The sequence below is a fragment of the Microchirus variegatus genome (genome assembly GCF_963457635.1).
Source record: "Microchirus variegatus genome assembly, chromosome: 4".
Classification (NCBI taxonomy): Eukaryota; Metazoa; Chordata; class Actinopteri; order Pleuronectiformes; family Soleidae; genus Microchirus; species Microchirus variegatus.
The window spans coordinates 38,190,418-38,205,136 of record NC_139805.1 but is presented as its reverse complement, the minus strand read 5'-3'; the positions used below and the strand labels follow the sequence as shown (position 1 = coordinate 38,205,136).

The following is a 14,719-nucleotide window of genomic DNA, read 5'->3' as shown; positions in this document are numbered from 1 at the left end:
CAGTCGAGATCGCGGCGTGGTTTCGATCGTTATTTGATTGACAGTCGAGATCGTGACGTGGTTTCGATCGTTATTTGATTGACAGTCGAGATCGTGACGTGGTTTCGATCGTTATTTGATTGACAGTCGACAACGTGACGTGGTTTCGATCGTTATTTGATTGACAGTCGAGATCGCGGCGTGGTTTCGATCGTTATTTGATTGACAGTCGAGATCGTGACGTGGTTTCGATCGTTATTTGATTGACAGTCGAGATCGTGACGTGGTTTCGATCGTTATTTGATTGACAGTCGAGATCGTGACGTGGTTTCGATCGTTATTTGATTGACAGTCGAGATCGTGACGTGGTTTCGATCGTTATTTGATTGACAGTCGAGATCGTGACGTGGTTTCGATCGTTATTTGATTGACAGTCGAGATCGTGACGTGGTTTCGATCGTTATTTGATTGACAGTCGAGATCGTGACGTGGTTTCGATCGTTATTTGATTGACAGTCGACAACGTGACGTGGTTTCGATCGTTATTTGATTGACAGTCGAGATCGTGACGTGGTTTCGATCGTTATTTGATTGACAGTCGACAACTTGACGTGGTTTCGATCGTTATTTGATTGACAGTCGGGATCGTGACGTGGTTTCGATCGTTATTTGATTGACAGTCGGGATCGTGACGTGGTTTTGATCGTTATTTGATTGACAGTCGAGATTGTGACGTGGTTTCAATCGTTGTTTGATTGACAGTCGAGATTGCGACGTGGTTTCGATCGTTATTTGATTGACAGTCGAGATCGCGACGTGGTTTCGATCATTATTTGATTGACAGTCGAGATTGTGACGTGGTTTCGATTGACAGTCGAGATTGTGACGTGGTTTCGATCGTTATTTGATTGACAGTCGAGATCGCAACGTGGTTTTGATTGACAGTCGAGATTGTGACGTGGTTTCGATTGTTATTTGATTGACAGTCGAGATCGCAACGTGGTTTTGATTGACAGTCGAGATTGTGACGTGGTTTCGATCATTATTTGATTGACAGTCGAGATCGCGACGTGGTTTCGATCATTATTTGATTGACAGTCGAGATTGTGACGTGGTTTTGATTGACAGTCGAGATTGTGACGTGGTTTCGATTGTTATTTGATTGACAGTCGAGATCGCGACGTGGTTTTGATTGACAGTCGAGATCGCGACGTGTTTTCGATCGTTATTTGATTGACAGTCGAGATCGCGACGTGTTTTCGATCGTTATTTGATTGACAGTCGAGATCGTGACGTGGTTTCGATCGTTATTTGATTGACAGTCGAGATTGTGACGTGGTTTTGATTGACAGTCGAGATCATGACGTGGTTTTGATCGTTATTTGATTGACAGTCGAGATTGTGACGTGGTTTCGATCGTTGTTTGATTGACAGTCGAGATTGCGACGTGGTTTTGATTGACAGTCGAGATCATGACGTGGTTTTGATCGTTATTTGATTGACAGTCGAGATTGTGACGTGGTTTTGATTGACAGTCGAGATCATGACGTGGTTTTGATCGTTATTTGATTGACAGTCGAGATTGTGACGTGGTTTTGATTGACAGTCGAGATCGCGAAGTGGTTTCGATCGTTGTTTGATTGACAGGGTTGGAGATCGCGACGCGTCTAATATACAGTGACATAATAACAACGATATATTGCGACTTAACTCAGGTTTTACGTGACGTGTAACGATTTAATAAAGTGGTGACTCACCCGATGTTGGTCCCTTCAGGGATGACCCTCTGCCAACCACACAGCATGGCGTACTGCACCGACGGCAGCAGGAAGCTCTTGGAGGCCAGTTTCAACATGGTGTCGATGCCTTCGAGACGAACCTCCGCCCTCTCCAGCTGTCAACACACACACACACACACACAGTCACCACACACACTCACACACACTCCTACACCAGGATACATGATCACATATCTGTATATGACACATGTGCGTCACCTGCTTGAGCAGACACTTCCTCATCTTCTCCACGTCCAGAGGCTCCTCCTTCAGGACAAACTCCACGATGGTGACCATGAGGCTGGACTGAGAGAAGACGCCGTGGACGCTGCTGTGTTTCAGCCACCTGCACCTCTGCACGCTGCTCACCGTGTTCAACAGAGGCTGCCATTTGTCCTGCTGCAGAGGAAACAGCAGCAGCATCAGCATCTGTTTCTAATGATCCTGAGCAGCGCTAAAGTTTGACTGGGAAGAGACGTGGACGCACCTTGGACGTCTTGCTCGTGGGCGATTTCCTGTCTGCAGGGGCGGGGCTAATGTGAACGTTCACTTCTCCTTCGTTGGTCCCTTCGTTCTCCAGCTTTGGCTCTTCGATGTCGGCAGACTCCGACTTTTTAGGCACTGAAACACAAACACATTCAATCTCAATAATACTAAGATATTCATTCACTCATAATTCTGACTTTAAAACTCAGAAATTATGACTTTATTCTCAGAATTATGAGTTTAAAGTGAAAATTCTGAGAATAAATTCTGAGTTTAAAGTCAGAATTCAGATTTTATTCTCATAATTCTGACTTTAAAACTCAGAAATTCTGACTTCATTCTCATAATTCTGACTTTAAAACACAAACATTCTGACTTGATTCTCATAATTATGACTTTATTCTCATAATTATGACTTTATTCTCATAAATCTGACTTAAAATTTCAGAAATTCCGACTTTATTCTCGGAATTCTGACATTCAACTCATAATTATGACTTTATTCTCAGAATTCTGAGTTTAAAGTGAGAATTCTAAGAATAGTCTGAATTCTGACTTTAAAACTCAGAAATTCTGACTTTATTCTCATAAATCTGACTTAATAACTCAGAAATTCTGACTTTATTCTCGGAATTCTAACTTTCAACTCAGAATTCTGACTTTATTCTCAGAATTCTGAGTTTAAAGTGAGAATTCTGAGAATAAATTCTGAGTTTAAAGTCAGAATTCAGACTTTATTCTCAGAATTCTGACTTTAAAACTCAGAAATTCTGAATTCATTCTCATTATTCTGACTTTATTCCCATAATTCTGACTTTAAAACACAAACATTCTGATTTTATTCTCAGAATTCTAACTTTAAACTCGGAATTCAGACTTTATTCTCAGAATTCTGACTTTAAACCTCAGAAATCAGGCTTTAAACTCGGAATTCTGACTTTATTCTCATAATTCTGACTTTAAAACACAAAAATTCTGATTTTGTTCTCAGAATTCTAACTTTCAACTCAAAATTCTGACTTTAAATTCGGAATTCTGACTTTATTCTCATAATTCTGACTTTAAAACTCAGAATTCAGACTTTATTCCCATAATACTGACTTTAAAACACAAACATTCAGATTTTATTCTCAGAATTCTGACTTTCAACTCGGAATTCTGACTTTATTCTCATAATTCCGAGTTTAAAGTGAGAATTCTGACTTTATTCTCATAATTACGCATTTAAAGTGAGAACTCTGACTTCCTTCTAATAATTCTGAGTTTAAGGTCAGAAGTCTAACATGTTTTTCTCTAACCCTGTTGCGTAATCCCAGTCCTCAGCCCTAACCCTAACCCAGACCCACCTCTCTTTTTCCTACGGTCCCTGATGAGCTTCTGCGTGATCCTCCTCCATCGCGGCTGCGAGCTCAGCAGCTTGAGCTTGGACACGATGGACAGGTCGTTGCTAACGGCCGGACGCAGCTCGTTGAACAGGAAGCGGAGGCGCTCGATGACGGGAGCGCACACCTCCTTATAGGAGCGGCCCTGCTCCTGGTGAGTCTACAATACAAGGAGAACACAAGCACACCTTCATCTCCTTCACCTGGGACCTGCAGATCTTCATCATCATCATCATCATCGTCATGGTCGTACCTTGATTAGAGAACACTTGGCCTGGTAGACCATGCGACACACATCGATCACAGATTTAGGGAGGGACCTCTGTTTGCCCTGATCCACTCCCAACGCACACTGACTGACCAGCGACAGAGCAACGTGACCTGTGACGGGAACACAACAACAACGACAACAACAACAACAAACCAGCGTCAGCTGTGAACAAAGACAAGGTTTATTTATGTGACAAAATCAGCCTCAAAAAGGGACAGTTCACTTTTCTACATGTGGTTGTATATAAAGGTACAAACATGACTAAAGGTCTAAATATCTAAAGAATATCTTCACCTCTTTATCTCATTGTTAGACTTCTGACGATTTGTTTCACGTCTGTTTTTACGAGAATATTTTTCAGGTCTGATTATGAGATTTTTTGGTGCGTTTACGAAAAAAAAAAAAAATTGGGGTCCTTTTTGTGAGATTTTTTTTCAGGTCTGTTTTTACGAGAATATTTTTCGGGTCTGTTTTTACGAGATTTAAAAAAAATTCTAAAGTATGACTTTTGTCAATTTCTTTGAAAAAATAAAAAATGTATTAAAATGTTTTTTTTCAAAAATATATTTTTGAAATAAATTTTTTGAACAAAAAAACAAAAATTTTTGAACAAAAAACAAATTTTTTTGAACAAAATAACTACATTTTTTGGAACAAAATACTGTACTGGACACAGGAGCAGAAGCTTTTCTCCGTGGACTTCGGTGTCTCAGTACGTCAAACAACCACACTTTCAAAAAGCCGAACTGTGCCTTTAATTCCCAGTTGCTAGGTTACCGAGGTCTTGATGTTTGAGCAGGCAGCAGAGCAGCAGGCGGCCGACCTCCTCCACAGGATGCTCCGGGGGGAAAGTGATGGGTGTGATGAGGTGGTACTGCTTACAGCAACGCTCGATTTGGCACAGGAAGTCCTGTGATGTCACAAACAGGAAGACACCGTTTCAGGAGGTGGAAACGCAAGAGTTTAGACGGGGAACTTTGAGCTGAGGAGGGCAGCGATACATCTCTCTGTGAGCAGACTGACCGACAGTAATGAAGAAGCAGAAAGAGCTGATGAAGAAGAAGTAGACGACAAAGACGTAGAAGAAGTAGAGGATGAAGAAGTAGAAGACAAAGACGTAGAAGTACAAGACATAGAAGTAGAGGGTGAAGAAGTAGAAGACGTAGAAGAAGAAGAGGATGAAGAAGTAGAAGACAAAGACGTAGAAGAAGTAGAGGATGAAGAAGTAGAAGACAAAGATGTAGAAGAAGTAGAGGATGAAGAAGTAGAAGACAAAGACGTAGAAGAAGTAGAGGATTAAGTAGAAGAAGTAGAAGACAAAGACGTAGAAGTACAGGACAGAAGTAAAGGGTGAAGAAGTAGAAGACGTAGAAGAAGTAGAGGATGACGAAGACGTAGAAGAAGTAGAAGACAAAGATGTAGAAGAAGTAGAGGATGAGGTAGACGTAAAAGAAGTAGAGGATGACGAAGACGTAGAAGAAGTAGAAGACAAAGATGTAGAAGAAGTAGAGGATGAACAAGACGTAGAAGAAGTAGAGGATGAAGTAGATGAAGTAGAAGACAAAGATGTAGAAGAAGTAGAGGATGAAGAAGACGTAGAAGTAGAAGATGAAGACTAAAGAATAAGGAGTAGAAGATGAAGACTAAAGAATAAGGAGTAGAAGATGAAGACTAAAGAATAAGGAGATGAAGATGAAGACTAAAGAATAAGGAGATGAAGATGAAGACTAAAGAATAAGGAGATGAAGATGAAGACTAAAGAATAAGGAGATGAAGATGAAGACTAAAGAATAAGGAGTAGAAGATGAAGACTAAAGAATAAGGAGTAGAAGATGAAGACTAAAGAATAAGGAGATGAAGAAGAAGACTAAAGAATAAGCAGTAGAAGTTGAGCGTGAGCACCTTGACAGTGTGGTCCTGAGTGTTGTTGTCAGCGATGGCCTGAAGGAAAGGCTGAGCATGGTCGCTGAGCGTTAACCTTCTGGAGTAGAGTTTGGTCTTGTCTGGAGTGGTTGAACCCAGTGAGGTGCAGTGGTCTTCATCCTTCTCCTCGTTGTAGTTATAATGGATCTGACTGGTCTGCAGACCTCCAGAGAAGATGGACGACTGCAGCCATTCTGTGTCAAAAAAGAAGTTAAAAGAGCACAGTTAAAAACCCAGCGTCCAGTCAAGTGTTCACGTCTTTGACAACAGGACAATAACCCACTGGCACATTCCATCTCCATGGGGGACAGAGGGGTGCTCTTGGCCAGGTAGGAGGCGTGGAGACCCAGCAGCAGACCAAGGTTCCTCTCAGTGTCCATCAGAGGTGACGACAAACTGCTCAGGTCTGGAGTCGTCACCGTCTCCTGATTGGGCTGTTGACGACAAGAGATATGAGAATATGTGAAGAAATATGTTCAACAACAACTTTACAGGACAAGAAGTTCAAGGAGAGGAAGTGGTGATCGTCACGGGAGGAGGAGGAGGAGTAAGAGGAGGAGGAGTAAGAGGAGTAAGAGTAGTAGGAGGAGTAGGAGTAGTAGGGTTAGTAGTAAGAGTAGTAGTAGTAGTAGTAGTAAGAGGAGGAGTAGTAGTAGTAGGAGGAGAAGTAGTAGTAGTAGTAGTAAGAGGAGGCGGAGTAGTAGTAGTAGTAAGAGTAGTAGGAGTAGTTGTAAGAGGAGGAGTAGTAGTAGTAGTAGGAGTAGTAGTAGTAGCAGGAGGAGGAGTAGTAGTAGTAGTAGGAGTAGGAGTAGTAGTTGTAAGAGGAGGAGTAGTAGTAGGAGTAGGAGGAGTAGTAGTAGTAAGAGGAGGAGGAGTAGTAGTAGTAGGAGTAGGAGTAGTAGTTGTAAGAGGAGGAGTAGTAGTAGGAGGAGGAGTAGTAGTAAGAGGAGGAGGAGTAGTAGTAGTTGTAAGAGGAGTAGTAGTAGTAGTAGTAGGAGGAGGAGGAGGAGGAGGAGAAGTAAGAGTAGGAGGAGTAGGAAGAGTAGTAGTAGTAGTAAGAGTAGGAGTAGTAGGAGTAGGAGGAGGAGGAGTAGTAAGAGTAGGGGTAGTAGTAGGAGTAGTAGTAAGAGTAGTAGGAGTAGCAGTAGTTGTAAGAGGAGGAGTAGTAGTAGTAGTAGGATTAGGAGTAAGAGTAGGAGTAGTAGTAGTAGGAGTAGTAGTAAGAGGAGGAGTAGTAGGAGTAGTAGTAAGAGTAGGAGTAGTAGGAGTAGTAGTAAGAGTAGGAGTAGTAGTAGGAGGAGTAGTACTAGTAGTAGGAGGAGTAGTACTAGTAGTAGGAGTAGTAGTACGAGTAGGAGTAGTAGCAGTAGTAGGAAGAGTAGGAGTAGTAATAGTAGTAGGAGTAGTAGTAGTAGGAGCAGTAGGAGGTTTAAGAGTAGGAGCAGTGGGAGGAGTAGGTGTAGTGGCAGGAGTTGTAGTAAGAGTAGGAGTAGTAGTAGGAGGAGTAGGATTAGTAGGACTAGGAGTAGATGTAGTAGTAGTAAAAGCATAAGTAGTATACGAAGTAGAATTAGAATTAAAAGTAGAAGTACATGTAGTAAAAGGAGAAGTAATGATATGTGTAGAAGTAGCAGTAAAAGAAGTAGTGATAGTAGAGAAGACGTAGTAGTAGTAAAAGTAGTAGTAGAAGTACATGTACATGTCAGTAAACTAAGAAGAGCCTGTAGACAGTGACAGTTACCTCCATGTACTGTCCCACACAGAAAGCCTGCATAGACTCTCTGGTGTCTTCAAACTGCAGAGCAGCTTCCAGAGCAACCACAGGATCTTCACCTGCAAACTGGGCTGGAAACAAAGACACGAGAGGACACAACAGAGGGTGTAAAAGAGGTTTGTTCTGATCTCACACATGTATTATTATTATTATTATTATTATGATAATAACTGTTACCCAGGATACTGTTTCCTGCCAACGACTGGGACTGAGCCTGGAAGTCCTTGATGTCGTAGACCTTTCCCTCGATGACGGTCCAGAATCCGCCGTCTTTGTTGTGGTTCTCCAGGTCGGCCTTCCTGATCAGGGAAACCTCCTCGTTGTTTTTACAACTTTGTCCTGTGAAGAAAGATCCTGCCACAGCAGAGTCACAACACTGAGCAAAAGGAATCCTCAAACGCACTCACTACCACATTCTGAAGGTTGTTTCAATGACATTATGTGTTATGTTTTAACCCATTGACCCCCGGGAAAGCGGATACGTCAATTCTCGGGGGGTCAAAGGGTTCCTCGCTGCATTGTTTTGTAATGACTTCTCAAAAACATGGAGGACTTTGACAGCGGAGAGATTTCTGAAGGCAGTGATTTTGAGGAGTTTCTCGTCTTCGATGACGTCATCGCTGATAATTTTGTACGCGCTGAACAAATCGACCGGTATTTACGGTTAAGACGTAATTATGTTTGAAAGCGACAAGGTCGGCGATAATGACGATAAATACCACCGTAATCAGGGTAAATGGATCACTTCCTGAAATTCAAAAATTCGTTAAAATTATTCCTTAAGAGCTTTGCAAACATTTTCAACAGATCCTTGTTCAGGGCGATGCCGACTATTATGATGGTAAATTTCAAGTCATTCCGAGATACTTTTTGTTTTTGAGAAGAAAGTCAGCTCACTGTCAAAGTGCATCAGGGCAAATGGATAATTTCCTTAATTTCAAAAATATTAAAATTATTCCTTAAGAGCTTTGCAAATATTTTCAACAGATCCTTGTTCAGGGCGATGCCGACTATTATGGTGGTAAATTTCAAGTCATTCCGAGATACTTTTTGTTTTTGAGAAGAAAGTCAGCTCACTGTCAAAGTGCATCAGGGAAAATGGATAATTTCCTTAATTTCAAAAATATTAAAATTATTCCTTAAGAGCTTTGCAAATATTTTCAACAGATCCTTGTTCACAGCGATGTCGACTATTATGATGCTAAATTTCAAGTCATTCCGAGATACTTTTTGTTTTTGAGAAGAAACTCCGCTCACTGTCAAAGTGCATCAGGGTAAATGGATCATTTCCTGAATTTCAAAAAATCATTTAAATTATTCCTTAAGAGCTTTGAAAATATTTTAAACAGATCCTTGTTCAGGGCGATGCCGACTATTATTTGGAGTTATTTGAGTTTTGTTGTTGCTCAGAAACACAGTTTGAATGTAATCTCCAGCTGTACAGCAGTCGGGTTGGTGTCATACCCATGATGCCCGGCCAGGCCAGGTCCTCGTTGTCGTCCCTCTCGTATCCAGGAGCCAGGTGGTTGAAGCGGTCCAGGTGCTCCAGGAGTCCAGCCAGCAGAGGGATGGAACCCGTCTCCTGCATCAGTCCAGCATCGATGGTGAGGAGGAGGACGATGGACACCACCAGCTCAGGCAGAAGAACTCCTGCAGAGACAAAGGTCAACCGTTTGTTTTGCTGCTTTATTGCGACTCTGTGAACATTTGCATGAGAGTAAATTACCGGTTAGATCTCCTTCAATGACACGGGAAACCTCAGCGAAGTGGCGGTGACCGGCCGAGGCGATGCTCGTGGCCACGGGGAGGATGTCTGCGATGTGAGTGCACAGCAGAGCGATGTACTTCTTCAAGAGCGAGCCCACGCCCAGAAGCTCTGGATCTGCACAAACATGAAGGCGTCATGAGGAAATCATCTCAAACCTTTTTAGTTTAAAGAATATCGTCGTCGTCGTCGTACTGTATCCGCTGACGTTCTCCGTGCCGCTGACGCCCAGGTAGAGTTTACTGACGAGCAGCCGCTGGAAACGCAGCAGCAGGTCCAGAGAAGCAGAGCGCTCCTTACTGACGTGCTCCGCCTCCAAGTAGTTTGAGATCCGACAGGTGACGTCCTTCAACCTGGCGATGGTCTGCGAGGCGATGTTTCTGTCGAGACAGATAAATGAGCGGTGTGTGACGTCGTAGAGTGAGAGGTTCCTAAACTGTAAAATGCCGGGTCTTCTCCGTACCTCAACAGCTGCTGCACCAGCTGCACCAGCGGCAGACTTTGTTTCCCCGCTGACTCGTAGATGCCCGTGTTGATGAGGTCTTTGTCCAGCAGGGTGCGACAGCGCTGCATGGTGGAGGCGTTGGCCTCCTGCTCGTCGATCTCCTTCTCCTTCTGAGCCTCCTTCTTAGCTTCGATATCCTGACAGGACACACACAAAATTCATGACATTCGTGACCTTTCCATCAAGACTGAATATCCAGACTTATGAAGCGTCTTCTCAGACACACGGACACTGACCTGTATCTCAGCAGTGATGGCTGCGTTCAGTGCAGATTCCAAACCTCCGTCGGCCATCAAGCTGCTGACCAGCAGGTCGATCATGAAGCGGCGTCCAGGACTCACGCTCATCTCGTTACCAGAGGCTGAAACAAAAACAATTCAATTTCTCAATTTCATATCTGTGTTAAATATCTCTATCTTCTGATCCACAGTGTTTGCTCAGTGAGTCTCAGCCTAGAGGAAAACTTTAGAGGCGACGTACAGATGAAAGGGGTGAACACTAACAACAGACATGACGTGAGCAACTAGACAGTAGTTTTCGAAAAAAAGTCGTCCAAAATGTGAAAAAGTCGACCCCATTTTGACAAAAAAATTGCGTCTACATTTTTCGTCCAAAATGTGAAAAGAGTCATACTTTAGCATGTCGTGCAAATTTTGACAAAAAAAGGTGTCTACATTTTTCAACCAATGTGAATAAAAGTCATCCAAATTTTGACAAAAATTTTTTTTTCAAAATGTGAAAAAAAATCGTATTTAGCATGTCGTACAAATTTTGACAAAACATTTTTTGTTCAAATTTTTCATCCAAAATTTGAAAGTCATCCAAATTATGACAAAAGTGAAAAAATCGTCTTTAGCATGTCATGCAAATTTTGACCAAAAAAAAGTTTTTTCTAAATATTTCATCCCAAATGTGAAAAAAAATCCTTCTCAGCATGTCATCCAAATTTTGACAAAGAAAAAATTGTTTTCAAAATTTTTCATTCAAAATGTGAAGTCATCCAAATTTTGACAAAAAATGTTTTTTCTAAATTTTTCATCCCAAATGTGAAAAAAATCCTTCTCAGCATGTCGTGCAAATTTTGACCAAAAAAACATTTGTGTCGAAATTTTTCATCCAAAGTTTGAAAGTCATCCAAATTTTGACAAAGAAAAATTGTTTTCAAAATTTTTCATCCAAAATGTGAAAAAACAAATCGTTTTTTAGCATGTCGTGCAAATTTTGACAAAAGTTTTTTCTAAATTTTCATCCAAAATGTGAAAAAATTGTCTTTGCGTGTCATGCAAATTTTGACAAAAAAAGTGTGTTGAAATTTTTTATCCAAAATGTGAAAAAGTCGTTCAAATTTTGACAAAATGTTTTTTTCAAAAAAATTCATTCAAAATGTGAAAAAATCGCCTTTAGCATGTCGTGCAAATTTTGACAAAAACATTTTTTTAAGTGAAGCCTTAGTGTACGTTATTGTGTTGATTCAGTATGAGAGGAGCAGTGACTGAGACTCACCAGCGTTGGGCAGCAGTGAGGATAAAGCTCTGGCTCGTTCTTCAGCTGTGGGCAGCAGCACTGACCAGCCGCTCTGCAGCACGGCTTGAGCAGCCGCCTGCACCGTGTTGAGAACGCCGGCGTTGCTCGCCAACACCACCACCGTTTGCTTCAGGTTGTTGAGCAGGACACTGCCCAGCCCTAAACCCAGCTCCTCTGGGTTCACCTGGTTACTGATGGCAGCGTGGAGCTGAGGGCGGAGAGGAAAGAGAGGTCAAATAAAGCAGCTCCTGTGTCCCTGTGAGATAAAATCACTGATTGATTAACACTGAGTTAAGACGTGCTTTAAACAGTAACAGCGTCTACCTGCAGTCGCAGCAGGTTGAGCGTGGCGACGACCATACACTCCTTCTCCTGTGGGGGGGGCCAGTCCGAGCTGCCGTCCATGCCCTCGCTGACCTGCCGCAGCAGCAGGTCCAGCTGCTCAAAGGTCATGGGACAAACGTCCACCACGAAGGGCACGCGCTGACCCACGGACCACTCTGAGCACGAGGACCAGGCGAAGCTCTGGAAACACAACAAAGAAATCACTTTAGCGGCAGGTAGGTGGTGGTTGTTGTCCTTGCTGTGGAGCTCCAGGCTGTGGGGCACGGAAATGTGTGAAAATGAATCAAATAGAACCGTGAATATGATGAAAAACAGTTAATATTAACCTAAATAGTGTGTAAAATGTTTTTAAATGTTGAAAAATGTGGAAAAAGTAAAACCCTGGAGCTCCGGGGTGGGTAGGTAGTGGTCGTTGCCCCCCCGCTGGGGAGCTCGAAAATGTGTGAAAATGAATAAAATAGGACTGTGAAAATTATGTAAAAAGTTAATATTAACCTAAATATGTGTGTAAAACGGGTACAATTGTGAAAAAAGTAAAACCCTGGAGCTCCGGGAGGGTGTGTGTGGTGCTTGTTGTATCCGCTATGAGGCTCCAGGGCGGTGGGTAGGTGGTGGTCATTGTGTCCCTGCTGTGGAGCTCCAGGGTGTGGTTCTCGAAAATGTGTGAAAATTAATAAAATAGAACCGTGAGGATGATGTAAAACAGTGAATATAAACCTAAAATGTAACTATTATTGAATATCATGCTGTTTTTGTAAAAAATGAAAGAAAAACAGGGACTTTTAAGTCCTGAATCCTGCTCACTCACCTGTCCTGGACCACAGGAAATGCCCACGATGTGTTTGGAGTTGAGTCCCGGCAGAGCCTTGGGCTGCTTCTTGTTAGAGAAGAGCGTATCAAAGTGCTGCAGTTTGTCGTTGCTGCCCCAGCTCAGAACCTCTCCGTCATCAGTGAGGGCCAAACAGTGAGTGGAGCCCACGGCCACGTCCACCACCTTCTTCCCTGAAGACACACGCCATTGAAAACGTCAGGAATTCTGCTTTTAAAATCACCCTCAGGTTTATTTATACGCGTGGTCGACGTCGCCTCACCCTGTAAACTGTCCAGGAACTTTGGGTATCGGACGTGCTCGTCGGTGCCGTGTCCCAGACGCTGGTTGTCTCCTTTGCCCCAGGTGTAGACCTGACCGTCTTTGGTGAGCGCCACAGAGAACTGGCTGCCACAGCAGACCTTCACCATGTCCAGGTCCTGGAGCTTCTCCACCAGTTTGGGCGTCTTGCAGCCGTCGCTGCCTCCTCGGCCCAGTTTGCCGTAGTCGCCGTCGCCCCACGACCAAACCTGACCTGCGGAGGCAGAAGAAGAGAATTAAAAAAGGGAAAGTTCAGGGTTTTTGAGCTGATGACTTTTAGTCAACACTGGCTGCGACGTGAGTGGATTCCAAAATGGCGACCACTTGCACAACGTCATGAACTGCACTTCTTTCATATTATTTGCCTTAATCTACGATGTCTACGTCACATGATCACGTCTTTATCACTGTGAGACAGTTTCTAGGTGTTTACTAACCCTGGTCCTCAGTGAACTCTGCCCTGCCATGTTTTACATGTTTCCCTGTTTTACATGTTTCCCTGTTCCAAAAACACCTGATTCACATCAAACATTACAATTAAAAAAATATATTTTTTTACTTTTAACTTTAAATTGTTTGAAAAAAAAAAAAAAGAGTTGAAATATAACTAACAAAATTTCAATAAAACATTTTTTTTTGCAAAATTTTAAAATAATATAAAAAAAAGAAAAAAGTTTAAATATAACAAAAAGTTGAAACATTACAGCCCTATTATAAATTTTTTGCAAAATGTAAATATAACAAAAAAGACAAAAGTTGTAACATTTTTTTCAATTTTTTTTTTTTTTAACCAAATTTTAAATATAACATTTTTTAAAAAAAGACAAATGTTGAAACATTAAATTATTTGGGAAAAAAATTACAAAAGAAACAAAATCTTTGATTTTTCTTTTAAACGAATGTTTAAATATTAAATTTTTTGAAAAAAAAAAAAAACCCTGACAAAAGTTGAAAGATGAAATTTTTTTCATGTTTTGATACCAAAATTTAAATATATAAAAAAATGACAAAAGTTTGGGATTTTTTTAACCAAAAATGTAAATATAACATAATATGTAACATAAAACAACGACAAAAGTAGAAATAAAATTTTAGATTTTATTAAAAAAATTTTGTTGAAACATTAAATTATTTGAGAAAAAAGACAAATGTTCGTTATCAGGCGATTCGTGTGAATCTGGTGTTTTTATAGCAGGGCAACATGTAAAACATGGCAGAGCAGAGTTCACTGAGGACCAGGAAACACTGATCTATCTATGTATCAGAAAACAAAAGATGGATAAAGTCATTCTCACCGTTCTCGGTGACAGCGAGCGTCTGTGCGTCACCACTTCCACAGGCCACGTCCACCACCTTCAGACCCTTCAGGGCCGTCACCAGCATGGGCGTGGTCTGATCCTCGCTGGAGCCTGAGAAGCACACAACAACAGTCAGCTGATCGGCTCGCGATGTAACGTGGCGTCCCGCAGCTCCGGCTCCTCACCGTGACCCAGTCGACCGTAGTTCCCTCTCCCCCACGTGTACAGCTCTCCGTCGGCGGTGATGGCGGCGCTGTACGTGCTCCCGCACGCCACGTGAACCACGTGTTTGCCCGCCTGTTTCCCGTTGAAGGCTGCGATCACCGTGGGCTCCTCCAGATACCTGAGAACAGAGGAGATCCACGTCAGGAAGCTTTATCACCCTTCACAGGCTGGAGATACAGACGTGAACGACACATCAGATCAGAGCTTATTTAAGCTAAAGTCACTGATTTTCTCTATGGGCTTTGGTGTGGGAGAGTGAGTGGTTTGCAAAAAAGCTGATAGATTTTGTGAGTGGCAAAAATGTGTTTTTAAAGCTGCTTACGTGGTGTCTCCAT

General features: G+C 42.2%; 1 protein-coding gene across 1 annotated transcript in view; it reads right to left on the bottom strand.

The window, feature by feature from the left end:
• Nucleotides 1-14,719, bottom strand: part of herc2 (HECT and RLD domain containing E3 ubiquitin protein ligase 2) — an 82,409-nt gene that overhangs the window by 49,285 nt on the left and 18,405 nt on the right. Inside the window, exons 12-33 of the mRNA XM_083888551.1 lie at nt 14,707-14,719; nt 14,345-14,502; nt 14,157-14,270; nt 12,824-13,075; nt 12,541-12,734; nt 11,712-11,912; nt 11,367-11,595; nt 10,100-10,224; nt 9,822-10,000; nt 9,554-9,738; nt 9,320-9,475; nt 9,058-9,243; nt 7,771-7,947; nt 7,561-7,664; nt 6,103-6,253; nt 5,799-6,013; nt 4,674-4,806; nt 3,879-4,006; nt 3,590-3,785; nt 2,245-2,378; nt 1,977-2,156; nt 1,737-1,873 (exon numbers count right to left, since the gene is read on the bottom strand). The exon at nt 14,707-14,719 is cut by the window's right edge and continues 139 nt beyond it. Of these exons, the coding sequence (XP_083744677.1) occupies nt 1,737-1,873; nt 1,977-2,156; nt 2,245-2,378; nt 3,590-3,785; nt 3,879-4,006; nt 4,674-4,806; nt 5,799-6,013; nt 6,103-6,253; nt 7,561-7,664; nt 7,771-7,947; nt 9,058-9,243; nt 9,320-9,475; nt 9,554-9,738; nt 9,822-10,000; nt 10,100-10,224; nt 11,367-11,595; nt 11,712-11,912; nt 12,541-12,734; nt 12,824-13,075; nt 14,157-14,270; nt 14,345-14,502; nt 14,707-14,719 (3,547 nt within the window). The remainder of the gene's footprint in view (nt 1-1,736; nt 1,874-1,976; nt 2,157-2,244; nt 2,379-3,589; nt 3,786-3,878; nt 4,007-4,673; nt 4,807-5,798; nt 6,014-6,102; nt 6,254-7,560; nt 7,665-7,770; nt 7,948-9,057; nt 9,244-9,319; nt 9,476-9,553; nt 9,739-9,821; nt 10,001-10,099; nt 10,225-11,366; nt 11,596-11,711; nt 11,913-12,540; nt 12,735-12,823; nt 13,076-14,156; nt 14,271-14,344; nt 14,503-14,706) is intronic.